A 13,584-nucleotide genomic window follows, 5' to 3' on the forward strand; every position below is an offset into this window, starting at 1 on the left:
CAGACAGTTATTGAGATACAGCATCCAGCCCGTCAACTCGGCAGCGTCCCAAAGGGCCAGTGGTTGGTGTGCTGGCTCGGAGCTGGGAAACTTGGGTTCGTGCTTCAGCACCGGCTCTTCAGGCAGGTTGCTTTGGGCCAAACGCAGTAAAAGATGCAGATGCTGTAATGCCAACTTAGAGGATATGTCTGGGCTATAAACCTAGGGTCATCTCTAAACTCAGACATGCTGTCCCCTGACCTTCACCCTGGCAGCAGTCCAGCCTAGCTCTGGACTCTTTGCTCAACTTAACTAGGATGAATTCAAACCCACTGCGGGTCACTTCCTAGCCAGCCCCTTTCTACAACGCGTCTGGAGCCTACCCTCACAGTCCCACAGTTCCCTGTTCCCAACGTCTAGCCCTTCTGCACTGCTATTCCTCGCTCGACTGCTCATAAGTGGAGACAAGCCTGGTGGGAGAGACCAGTTGTCTGTAAACCAAGTCCTAGAAAGGTGCAAGGCAACCTGGGACAGTGCTGCACTTGAGGAGCAAGAAGTGCAGGGTGGACTGCACAAGCTGCTCATTACCACGTGCACGGAGAAAGGGCAGCCCGTATGGCATAGCCTGGGTGAGGACAACCTCTAAGAGGTCACTGCTGAACGTCACGTAGACATGCCCCCCAGTGAAGCACTTTTCAAGCATTCATTAAGCCTCATGAGTCCCATGTGAAGTCATTATCAGGCTCCCCATTTCACAGATAGGAACATCGAGGCAGCTTCAATGAACAGAGCTGCAGCCCTATCTGGGGCCTGCCCAGTGACTGCCTTTAAGGAGTCAGTCCCAAGATTTGTTGCTTAAGCAAACACGACAGTTAAGGGGCTGCTCTTGCCGAGCCGGCAGTCGCAGTTGGGGGGTGCTGAGCACTCAGGGTGACCTGGCACTTCTGTTTTATGTCTCAGGAGACGGCATTATCATTCCAAAAGCAGGGGGGAACGTGCGCGCACCATGATTTCCGATCCCAAGCATTCAAAAATCATAGCCTGGGCATCAGGCAAAGAAAAGCAAAAAAAAAGTCACATGATCAGATGAAAAAAAAAATGATGAGAGTATTTTAAAAATCACTGTTTGATTTTTCTCTCATTTTAGAGCGAGCAGCTTTCATCTGAGAGAGAAAAAGAGAGAGATGTTTTTCTTTATGGCTATATGGAAACGAGAAAGCAGTCCCTGCTCACCAGGAGCGCGCACTTTCATAGAGATACCAACAAGTGTGAGAGTCACGGTAAATGCTTAGCAGATGGTGAACCATGCTCTGTGAGTGTGTGTGTGCGTGTGCGTGCCAAGCTGTGTGACTAAGTGATGTATGGATGAACGTGGGGGTTTAGCACCCATTGATTTTCCCTCCCCTGGTCTGATTGCACCTTATCCTTGGGCTGTGGGAGGTCAGACCTCATTGCATCGAGGAAGGGGAGGCGTATGGGGCAGTGACAGGGGGAAAGGAAGGGAGGATGAAGGAGGGAGGGGACCGCCAACGAGCATAACACTGGCACCGAAGCCCTGCTTTCTCTCACACTGGCACTGACGGTGTCTAAATGTAGCAGGCTCCAAGATGCCGGGCATACACATGGCCCTGAACCCTGTTGTGTAGTCAGGCTCCCCCAGCCCCTTCTCCCGTCTGCCGTCCTTCGCTTCTGCGATCTGCAGCTTGCAGCCCCATAGCTGCAGAACAACCCCCTCCACAACACCCCCCCAGAGCCCCCTTTATATATGGGCAGGCTTGCAAAAGCAGCACTGAGGCTGCCGTCTGAGACCCGGCACTTGGGGACTGCGAATCTGGATGCTGGACCATCTTACAAGCATGAGCCAAGAGGGATGGTGTACGGGGGTAGGGGTGCAAGGTTGGTCTCTGTGGCCAGCTTGCATCATGGAGGATGCACTAGGCAACTGAGCAAGCAAATGACATATAAAGGCTTCTCCCTTGCCCTTCCTGGGTGACTGTCCTGTACACAGAGACACTGAAGGCCTCTCCGTTCTGACCTGCAGTTCCCAAGCCAAGCTCACAGGGACTGCGAGCACTGCCTGCGCCATGCTAAGGTGGAGGTGCTTTGAGAGCATCTTTGAGGTGCTCCCTGCAGCAGGACTGGGCTGACAGAGGTACACTCAGGACACAGCCCGGTTTCTCTCACCACCCGCCATGGGACATGCGTCAGGCAGGTTTGAGTCCAGGCTGGGGAGGGGAAAGGCCAATGCACTTATCCTTGGCACTGGCTGAGAGCAAAGGCACCCTGCAACCACATGCTGGCCTGCTCTGCCCTTGGCTCCCAGGCGTGCATGCCCTCATTAGAGCACAATCCATCACCCCGTTAATCACAGCACTAACTGGCACCTGCATGCAGGCAGCAGGGCACGGCAGGCGATTCAGCTTTAAACATGGCTGTTCCCCATTCCAGTTCTCTGTGCTCCAGCTTCCCAACGCAGACAAGCTTACGTGGGGTTAAGGACCCATCTCTGCCCCAGGGCCTGGCTAGCAGGGATCCCTCCGGGTCCCACCCTGGATGGCTACGGTACCTTCCAACCCACGGGCCCCAAGCCCAGGGGCTGTAAGTGTATCACGCCACTCTGAAGGCAATCAGTGCTATTTGCCCCATCTTACTGCTGGGGAAACCGAGTCACAGAGCAGGACAGACGTGCCCAACCCTTGAGTGACTGACAAAGCCATTGTGGGCTAAAGCCTGCTTCACCCATGGCACGGACGTGCTGCTGCTGGCCAGGTCTAGATGCGGCGACTGGATCTGGCGGCGCATCCTGCATCGCTGTGTAGACACAGGCTTTTCCTGCACGCTGAAGGAGCAGGTACGCAGCCCTGGACGAGAATGCCCTTGGCCTTGCAGGGCACACGCCTCCCAGGCCCACTGTGCAGGTAATGAAAGGGCAGCTGTGTAATTCCTAGTTACCTCAAACCATCTCTGGAGGCCCCTAAGGTGCATGGCGGCTCCGACTCCTGTTTCCCTCTGATCTCGAGGCCCAGGTATCTTGGCAGAGCTGGACTTCGACAGGGGCGGCGCAAAGCTCCTTCTCCTCCACGAGCCCAGGACATGGGAGCTGTGGGCTCCTTTCAGCCTCCTATGTCCTAGCAAAGCAGCCCAACCTCCTAGCTCTGGGGCAGCCATGGCTGTGAGGACCTGCCAGCTGCCCAGCTTCAAGCAGGTGGGTAAGGGGGAAGCCAGGGGGCCAGAAAAGGAGGAAGGAGGGAACCTGGGATCTGGCAGCTGGTCTCCAACGCTGCTGATGTGCTTTACCCTGGGACTTGTCAGCGTTGGGACTGCACTCACGTGCGCTCCTTTTTCTGAAGGGAAATCAGAGACCTCAAGCTTTTCCTCACTCAGATGCTGGCCCGCTGCCTCCAGGTAGAGATCTGGATCCGTCCCTTCTCCTGCCGGCTGCAGCGAGGACGCCCACATGGAGGCTTTCCAGCGCGTGCAGCTGCTCTGGCATCAGGGACAGGGAGCTGCAAGTAGGGAGAGCGCATGGGGAAGACGCTTGCTCCCTGCCCCCAGGTCTGCCCAGCAAAATGTACATTGGAAACACCGGAAACAAGGGCCCCTGCTACCCCACCCCCAGGGCAACATCCCTGCCCACCCCCAGGATGCTTCTCCACTTGGCTCTCCAGGGGCCGTATCCCACCAAGCAGATCCTCTCAGCAGCTGCCTTGTGATGATGGAGATCAGGATTCAAGGCCCTTGGGGTGGGGGTAGCCTTGGATCTGGGTCTTTGCTGTCCTGAGACCACCTAACTGCTAGACAACAGGACAAGACACATGGTGAACTGCTGCTAGCTGCAGTTTCCAGTTGCTGGTAAGGTGTTTAGCTGGGTACATGAGATTCAGACTGTCACGTAGGAAATTGCAGAAGGTCTTTGGGCAACCTAAAAATAATGCAAAGGCCACATAGGTGTCTTCGCAGTGAACCAGGATCTGGCCATATGCATCAAGGCCAAGAACTGGCCCAGCACCTCTCACCCCCATGTATGTGTAAACCTCCAATATTAATTGCTACCCATGCAAACCCAGCCCATGCTTGGCCTCTCTGAGGAGGAAGGCAGGCAGGCTGGCCCTTCCCCAGAAAGAGAAAGTAATGACACAGGATGCAGGATGACACAAATTATATTTCTGAACATTGCCAAGAAACAAATGGGACAAATCCATCTAGTACATGTCACTGGAACCGGGAGTCACAGCTCTGAATACAGTGGGAATTGCTTCTGTTTTGTATAACAAAACAAAAATTAAAATTAGAAAAAAAAAAAAGAAAAGAAACACCCAAAAACCAAACATTTCTCGGGCTGTTGCAATTAAACTGAGAGACTGAATTAACAGAAGGAAAAGAGATAGCCAATACATCATCAAAGTCGTGGCCAGGGATTCAGTTAAAGAGGAGAAATAAGAAACCAAGGGTTGAATCTGGCAAACCTCAAGTCGTGAAGCACAGACTAGAAGACAGCGTCAGCGGTAGATGCTCTAGGAACCGGTGACAGCTTGTGTAGCCAGAGGATATATCCACATACAGCCAATGCGGGACAGTCTTAAAAAGCCACGGCATCTCCAGTTAGATTTGCAGCTAGGAGGTCTGCAGTGACCCTCTAACAACGAGCAGTCATTTCAGTCACAACCGCTGGGGCGTCCCTGCCAGCGAGCAGCACGTTACGGACACGACGCTCTGAACGGGACACGTGACGGGCCCGTTCTGCAGGCCACTTTTCCATTTGCTTTCTGCACTAGGTGCCCCATTGCCAAGCATCTGCCTCCATGCTACAGGGAAGACCCCCTGGCATGGGCATTTGCTGCTTGGGACCTAGGCTCGAAGAGGACCTATGGGGGGAAGTGTTTTCCAGCCATGCTACACAGAGCCTCTATGAAAAGAAGAGGCCTCTGCCAGCCCTAATAAGCAATACCTAGGTTGGCTTTTATGACAGCAGTTGTGAACGAACTGCAGTGCACGCTGCTTGCTAAGTGACAGGAGCTACACAGACCTACAGGGTGGGAAGGGGCTTTGGGGGTCATCTAGTCCAGGCCCCTGCACTGAGACAGGCTTTGTGGGTCCTAAGCCACCCCAGATGGACGCCCAGCCACTGATGGGCACGTGCCCCCTGCAACAGCAGCGGTGGCAGCACAGGAGTGACTGGAAAACATGAAGAGTCTGACCCAGCACTGCCACCCGTCTGCTTCCGAGTGACTCCCTGGGACGGGGAAGAGAGGGGTGTCCTTTCCCCGCCGGACAGGCACTCGGTCCCCTGTAAGTGGCAGTGGAGATTCAGGGGCCGGAGCTGCCTTCCCGGAGCGCGCACATCCTGCGGACGCCTCGTGCACCAAGGGAAGTTGGGGAGCGCGGCAGTGGGGACAGCCGGGCGGGGCCAAAGGGGGCAATACACCCAGGGGCCAACCCCTGCTGGTGAAAGGCATGGCCGTGGGAGCTGCCAGCGAGCAGCATGGGCGCAGCACGCTTATGGCAGCGGATTGCACAAAGACAGCTACATCCATGTTGGCCAACCCCATGGGGAGAAGACTGACGGGGCCATCTGGGCCGCTCCGCCCCTGCAGACTCCCCTGCACATGCAACAGCGAGGTGCCCTTACACTGACTGGGGGCTCGACTTTGCTTCTGGCTGTGGGCTCTGCAGGGCTTTCCCTGCTTCTTTTCCCCTCCTCTGTTCCCGCACCACTGGAGAGGAGCCATTTAGCACAGAAGAGGAGGGGAACTTTATAGCCCATGGGTCAAACTGCACCCAGGTGTCACTCCAGTTGCGTGACAGGAATGCATGGCTGGGCTGGAACCGATGCTGGATGCGGTCCACAGGCCCCGGGTCAGCACCGTCCATATCCGGGGGCATGCGTGTCACGAGTCATATGGCACTTCAGAATGGGCAGCTTCACTGCGCTGATCTGGGACCAAAATGGGACGGCTCCAAGGAGGTGCTGAGCACCTGCTGCTGCCCTGAGGAGGACTGTGGGTGCTCTGCACCTTTCAGGATTAGGCTGTCATGACACAGAAGATGAAAGGTGCCACCAGTCTGCTCAGATGAGATCAGTGTGAGTCGGGTCCTCTAGGAAAGGGAGGGATTTGGCAATGTTTGCTCTGGGGGAAGAGCTGATCCACAGCCCTCACCCTGCACTGGGACCGGGATTGGAAATGGTAGCACACGGGCCCTGAGTCTGGATGAGCCCAAGCCCTTCCTGCAAGGGGCCAAGGCACCTCAGTGATGTCAAGGAGAGTCGAGGACATTTGGCCCCCTATAGAAGAGGCTCAGGCATCTTGCTAGAGGGAAAAGATACCTGTGCTAGTGACAAGAGAAGCGAGCTCTGACAATAGGAAAAAAAGGTATAAAAAAAAAGAGAGGAAATGCTCAGGCAGGGAGAGGAGAAGCTCCAACACTCTGCCCTGCAGCCCCCAGCCGTTGTCATCGCTCAGAGGATTCGCCCTCAATCCTGAAGGAAGAGACACTTTGTCCCCCCAGACACCAGGATGCAGCCAGCACACCACACAGAAATGGCCGGGGGATGCTCTACCTCTTTCCCTGTGCGCCCAAGGCCTCTCTCTCACTCCCTCGCTTTCTCCTCAAAACTTCCAATTTTAAGCAGAAGCCATGAAACTAAACGAGCATGACAGACAGAATCCACATCGAGCCGTAGCCCTCGGGACTTGATCCAAAGCCCACTGAAAATCCCTGACTTCAAAGGGCAGCACATCCAGCCCTGAGAGAAGTGAGGCAGCAACGACGATCACTGCCTAGGAGCCAGATGAAAGTCCTGCTCTCAAGTGAAAAGGCAGCCTGAGTGATTTTCAGGCATTTCTTTCCAGTTGCTGCCTTTGGGCACCTGTACACACCACAGGGTTTAATCCTCATTAAATTAAATAGGTTTATAAAATTTAAAACTTTTTTATTTTGGAGCATCACATCAGTGTTTGCATGTACTAGGTTTTCAAACGATTTGAGTCCGGTCCGTGCCCGGCACCACAGAAGAGCGGGATGGTCCAGCACTGCCCCCCCCAGTCTAGGGCCCCCCACCCCGTGCCCTGCCACACAGCTAGAGGCAAGGAGCTGGCAAAAGGCAAAAGAAAAGAAAAGAAAAAAAAGAAGCAGAAGCAATTCTAAGGGGTGAACTACAAAAAAGTTGCACCACCATCTGGTGGGCAAAAAGGCTCATTACATGTCTTTGAGTGCCTTTGTTTGCACGCAATGGATGCAACATTTTAAGTTGCAGCTAGCCAAACTAAACTACACCCAAGAAGTTTACTTTAACACACTATAAAGACTTTGAAATCGTCCAGAAAACCTGGTCATGCAAACAGTCATGCTGCTGCAGCGCAAGAAAGGGCAGAAAAAGTGGCATGTACAAACGCCCTTTGGATACAAGGGATAACTAGCATGGAGTGCTTGGAATCGCTCAGTGGTCCTCCTAGCCAAGAAATGCACCCACCATTGTTAGCAGGCAGGTGAAAGAAGCCACCCCAGGGTGAACCTGACAAGGTGGGAGCCACACATCCTCCAAGTGACATCCTGGCCTGTAACCTCAACCTCCACATAATAAATTCATACTGCTGCTATTATCAAGGAAGCTGGAAGCAGAAGGAAGGAGAACAATGTTTGCTTCCTTCATTATCACAGAAACGTGTGATCTTTGCCTTCTGGGACACTGCGAGGCAATTCCAGGGGAGCACAGATCTAGGATAAAGGTAGAAAAGCAGGAGGCCCTTCCTTATTCTACCTACCACCCCATTTGGCAATGAGGGATGAGAAACACTCTTATATTCACCCAGTGAAACTCTCCAACAGCAACTTCTCAGCCAGCGAAAATGTAGCTTACCTGGAGCCCTCAAACCAGAAATGTGCCTACTGTGGCAGCTAGCGGGGCTGGGACTAACTGGGTGACCTTTTTCAGATGAATTGGTTATTCGCAGAACGCAGTTTGGGGGAGGATCAAGACTACTGGCCATGCTGAATAACACTGAAGCATTGTGACTTTTTGCAAAATGTTCCTTTTTTTTTTTTAAAGCAACGTTTTAGCTTTTTCAAAACAAGCTTCAAAACCAAATGTGCGGAAAACGACTCACAAAAGTGAAAACACTCCCCCCAAGAACCCGCCGCAGTGTTTTGTCTGGAGTTGAACGGCTCGACTCCGAACCATGTTGCTGGGTAAGCCGACTATTCCTTATCTTTCAGTTCAGCCAGCGAACTGAGCAAGCATCAATGCGTCCAGCTCTGCTTGGGCGTTTGCTGCTCACGTCGTACTAAAGCAGCACAGACTGGGGGCTCATCTCACTGGGGAGGTTCAAATACAGCCATGGGGCAAAGCAGGTGTGACAGCAGTGAAATCAATGGAGCTCTCTGGTGAGCTACACCAGGGCTTAAACTGGGCTCGTGGAAGCCAGGCCAGTTTTCTGCACTACACTACATGCGATATCAAACAGCCTCTTACTAAGCTGCAGCTCCTTGGAAAAGCTGGGTCCAATCCTGCACTCCTCAGCTACCCTACAGTCCCACTGAGTAATGCAGGACCCGGACTTATCTGGGATGCACGCCGTGCGGCTGGAACGTGCGTTCCACTCCGAGCAATTTTATTCTGGAGCAACACTTCCCCTTTACCCTCTCGCAGTGCTTGGGCGCGTTTAAATACACCTGAAAGCTGCATCCCCGTCATGCAGATGCTCAGTGCCACTTCTGCGAGGGACAATACAGTACTGGATAGATGCTTTGCAAGCTCTGTACAATGAGAAGTCCTAAGAAAGGGTTTTTCTTGTGACATGCTGGCTTTTAAAACAGAAGACAAAAAAGAAATCCACAATAAGTTAGAAGTTGGCACAGCTTCTTATGGTGCTCCTCACCAGGAAAACAAATACTTGAGAAACAAACTGGAGCTCTGGGTCTTATAATCTTGTCATATTTTAAAAAAAAAAAGGAAGATAGAATAATTCCCTGGTTTTGCATAAAAATAAACACATTTAAGTCAAGAGTTTGATGTTAAACTAGATAAACCCACTATGTTATATTTTTATATTTTTTATATATATATTTCTATATAAATTTATAACTTTTTTCTAACATTATTCTTTGAAGGGTTTGTATAAATGCATAAAAATAGAGCTTTGAAAGGACAGTGGGATGATCAAGACAACCTTGATTTAAAAAAATAGGAGAATATGCTATAGCAGTGGCTCACGGCACCATCACCCGCTGTGCCCAGGGCTGCAGTGTTGTGAGCATGTGCTCTAAAATGCTGTGGTTTTTATATGGGCGTGTGGCAGAGGGGAAAGAAGAAAGGACTATCCATTGCAGCAAGTGTTTCCCCCCCAAAACACAAATGAGCAAACAAAGACAATATGGAAAGGAGCCGGGGCCAAGGATCCAAGTCTGATCTCGCTTACACCGATGCAGGATTCAGAAGTCGGCCCACTGGACTTAGCTACAATACTTTAAAGAGGTATGATGCCAGCATTCCTTGATGCACAGAAGTGTAACTGAGATCAAAATCTGACCCTTGAAGAGAAGACAAGTCCACTTTTGACCTATAATAGAAGGACGGTTTTCCTGTTATCCTACAAGCAAATCCGAGCGCATCGGAAAAGGGGGGGTTCAGTAGTGTCACTGGGCCAGCATCCTGGACGTGCTCAGATACTGCCAGCGGGTATTAAATAGAAGGGTCATTTCATACAGTGATCTTGTCCCAGGAGAGCAAGAGGTAGCCTCACCCCTAAGGGTCCCTTTAAAGGAAAAACAAAAAAGGAGTTGGGGCAGAAAGGAATGACCTAACAAAAGATCTGATCTGCTTGCCCAGCGGCATCCGTGTTCAAGTATAAACTGAAAGTACCGTTGTGGGATGTGCGGGTCCTGGAGGAGCTAACCTGTTGATTTTGACAAGCATAATACGCCCCTTGTAAACACCTTGCAGCCTGGTTGCTTAAAAGAAAACCAAGTCCAGAAAACTAAACAGGAGCTAAAAATGGCGGGGAAGATTACTGTCAGTACTAGAACATGGCATGTTGTTATCCCCTCCTTTTCTAACTCACAGGGATAGGATAAAGTCATGCAGCTCTTAAATAAAAATTAAAATAGCTTGCTTTTCTCTGTCTTTGACTTATTCCCCAGCACAGCAATGGAGGAGGCAGGTCTAACAGGCGTCTTCAAAGCAAAAAATAAGCATCCCACAATCAGAAACACAGAGAGCAGACTGGTTTTCTCAGCGGCATTTCTCAGCTATGCTTTTGTAAACTTTCCTGTTCCCACCCCTGCCCTTAGAAGTGCACTTGCTAAACCACAAGCCTTCGAGACCACCACTCTTTCTCTCCGTATAGATATGGATCTACTTGGGGGGGGGGGGGGGTTCCTTTTCCATTTCACAACTTGTGCCAACCAATCCAGAGTTTCAGCTTTTTTAATGTCTCAATTTCCAGGATCTGCCTGGAGTAACATTTCACAGGAAGGCAACTATCGCTGCGATACTCCACCTCCCGCGCCTTGGGGAGTTTGGGATCGAGCACTGCCTCCCAGGTAACATTGGTGGTTTGTTCTTTAAATGTATAAAATCACAGTTCGTGTTACGTTTTCAAAGGAAGCAAATAAAACACACACACGCACACACACACGCACACACATCATATTGGTGAACACTGTACACTAAATATGTCTTTTCAACAGCATAATGGGATGTTTGGCCTACCAAAGGTCCTAACATACGGGGAGTCTGAATCGTCAGGGATGCCATGCCAAGAGCCACAAGCACAAGCCAGCTGAACCCACCCACCCGGGAGTCATCAGCGCTTCCCGTCTCCGGGCAGCAGACGGAGAGTCGCCGTTTCCAGGCACCCAGCTGACATCCCCCAAATCCAGCCAACACAGTACATACTGGAGCCACACTGCGTCGCTTCTGAATCGGCCCTCTGAATTCAAATGCTGTTAAATCAAAGGGGGAAAGGGGTATTTGTCTTGCCTTATTATTATTATTATTATTAATAAGTATATATTTGAATAACACTTTGAATTCAATTTTACTTCTAAAACCTTGCCCTTTGAGATGAACCCACCCATTAAGTTGACACTTCTTAGGTTTATGTTCCTTTAAAATTCTCTCTTTTTTTTTTTCCTCTCCTAAACCATCTCCCAGAAAACTTGCTTTCTTCCTGCAGAAGAACCAGCTGGTACCCGGGCTCTCACTGCACGCGCTCCGTGAAGTTCTCCGGGAAAACCCCCCGGCATTGGTCAAGTTCCTTATGCTGGAGCCAATCAGCTTCTTTCACCCCCATCAGCCATCCTTCATCCTGGCAGAGAAAGAAAAAGGCATCAGGTATGGGGGCAGGCTGGGAGCGCGCACAGCTCGACGCACGGACGGAGCCTTGCCGGACTCCGGCGGGGAAGCAAAAGGAGCTCCTGGTCCTTCCTCCCCAGCCGGTGCCCTCCAGAGTCCACGGTAAACCTCCTGCCAAGCCTGGGGGGGGCACGTCACAGGGACAGGACTCGAGGCAAACTGATGATGCTTCCCACAAGCCCAGAGCCCGCGTCCATGTCTGCTCCATGTCAAACAGGGCCGAGATCACAACCACAGCTGATGCGCTCCTCGGGAGCCTCGAGGTCGGGGGTGGGCAACCCCCGCACAGGTGCCAAGTGTGGCACACGAGGGCATTCTGCTTGTCACGTGCACCTTGGGGCAGATGATGGGGAAGGGGCCGGGGCTGCGTTGCCACCAGGATCGGGCCCCTCGCAGCCCCACCACCGTCTGCCCCCGGCACGCCAACATCTTACAAGTCAAGGCGGGGGGTGTTTTGGGCATCTGCCCGAGCACACTGCCAACCCCTGCTCTAGGTCAGCCAGGAGTCACTGGGCTTACCTAAAGGTAAGCGTGTGTTCTCTTCCAGGTTGGTGAACCTCCTTCGGCGGGCTTTAAACTAGGCTCGTCGGGGGAGGGGGAAGATGAGGGCGGAGGAGACGATGACATACCAGGCCCAGCAACAGCCAGCGAGCCCAGACCAATGGTCAAAACGGAGAAACAGGTAAGCGATAGGGGACGGGGCATTGCTGAGACTAGGGGGTCAGTGGGCACAACCGCTGAAGGCCTCAAATGCCTCTACACGAATGCTCGAAGTATGGGGAAGAAGCAGGAGGAACTCGCCCTCCTCCTAGCTGTCACCAGCCCTGACATAGTAGGGATCACAGAAACGTGGTGGGACTCATCGCATGACTGGGCGGTGAGTGTCAAGGGCTATAGGCTATACAGGAAGGACAGGATAGGAAGGAAAGGTGGAGGAGTAGCACTCTACATCAAGGAGGAATATACTTCCTCGTTAATTAGCATGGGGGTAGAGGGGGGGCACTCTGAGGTGCTCTGGGTTAGAGTAAAAGGCAGTCCAGGGGAGAGAGACTTAACGGTGGGAGTCTACTATAGACCTCCCAACCAGGGAGAAGAGCTCGACCTGGAATTCTTAGGTCAGCTTACAGAGGCAGTGAGGGCTAAGGATGTGGTCATCATGGGGGACCTAAACTTCCCAGACATCTGCTGGGAGGAGCAGTCAGCCAAGTCTGATCGCTCACGTCGGTTCTTAGCCAGACTGCAGGACCTCCATCTAACCCAGGAGGTGCACAGCCCCACCAGGGGAGACGCCTTGTTGGACCTAGTGCTGGCCACGGGTGATGACCTGGTGAGGGGGCTGCGGGTGATGGGCCACCTGGGAGACAGTGATCATCGCTTGCTGGAATTCACCATCCAGCGTAAGGTGGCAAAGGGCTGCAGCAAGGCAACAGCCCTAGACTTTAGGAGGGCTGACTTCAACAAGCTAAGGAGGATAGTTGGGGAAGCGCTGAGGACCCAGAGGGGAAGGGAATCAGATGTCGAAGGTGAGTGGTTGCTCCTTAAGGAGACGATCCTCCATGCCCAAAGGGAGGTAATCCCAACAAGGGTCAAAGGGAGCAGGAGGGCACATAAACCCCCATGGCTCACTAAGAGCATCCGGGAATGTCTCCTTGCTAAAAGGGAGGCATATACCCAATGGAGAGATGGGGTCATCGCCAAGAAGGACTATGTTATAGTCGCCCGAGGATGTAGGGGGGCAGTCAGGAGGGCCAAGGCAGAGTTGGAGATAGGACTAGCTTCCCGGATTAAGGACAATAAGAAGTCCTTCTTCAAATACATAGGGGGTAAAAAGAGGGTCCCGGGTAATGTGGGGCCCCTGCAGGACACGATGGGCAACTTAGTCATCACGCCAGATGACAAAGCTAACATATTTAACGATTTCTTTGCCTCTGTCTTCCTAAGTAGGGACCAGTTCAGCCACCTCCCTGCTGGGCCCCCCTCGGGCCCCGAGAGAGACACGCCTGGGCCAAGGGTTAGCGAGGAGTTAGTTAGGGTACTTCTGGAGAAGCTGGACGTGTTCAAGTCCGCTGGTCCGGACGATCTTCACCCTAGGGTTCTACAGGAACTGGCTGAGGTCATTGCGGGACCCCTGGCACGGCTCTATGAGCACTCGTGGTGCTCTGGCGAGGTGCCGGAGGACTGGAAGAGGGCCAATGTGGTCCCTATCTTCAAAAAGGGAAAAAAAGAGGACCCGGGAAATTACAGGCCAGTTA

The 13,584-nt window shown here is 52.4% G+C and overlaps 1 protein-coding gene across 10 annotated transcripts in view; it reads right to left on the reverse strand.

Moving 5' to 3' along the window:
* Positions 1-4,121: 4,121 nt before the first annotated feature.
* BIN1 (bridging integrator 1) overlaps positions 4,122-13,584 on the reverse strand; it is a 128,946-nt gene continuing 119,483 nt past the window's right edge. For 9 of the 10 annotated variants that reach the window (XM_090046073.1, XM_090046072.1, XM_090046075.1 and 6 more), the window contains one exon: positions 4,122-11,285. In XM_090046073.1, coding sequence (XP_089902199.1) covers positions 11,178-11,285 — 108 coding nt within the window. In that variant the 3' untranslated portion in view covers positions 4,122-11,177. The remainder of the gene's footprint in view (positions 11,286-13,584) is intronic. The other variant, XR_016442127.1, reaches the window with a different exon arrangement.

Source organism: Crocodylus siamensis, chromosome 4 (genome assembly GCF_052110815.1).
Source record: "Crocodylus siamensis isolate JL-2025a chromosome 4, ASM5211081v1, whole genome shotgun sequence".
In the NCBI taxonomy this organism is placed as follows: Eukaryota; Metazoa; Chordata; order Crocodylia; family Crocodylidae; genus Crocodylus; species Crocodylus siamensis.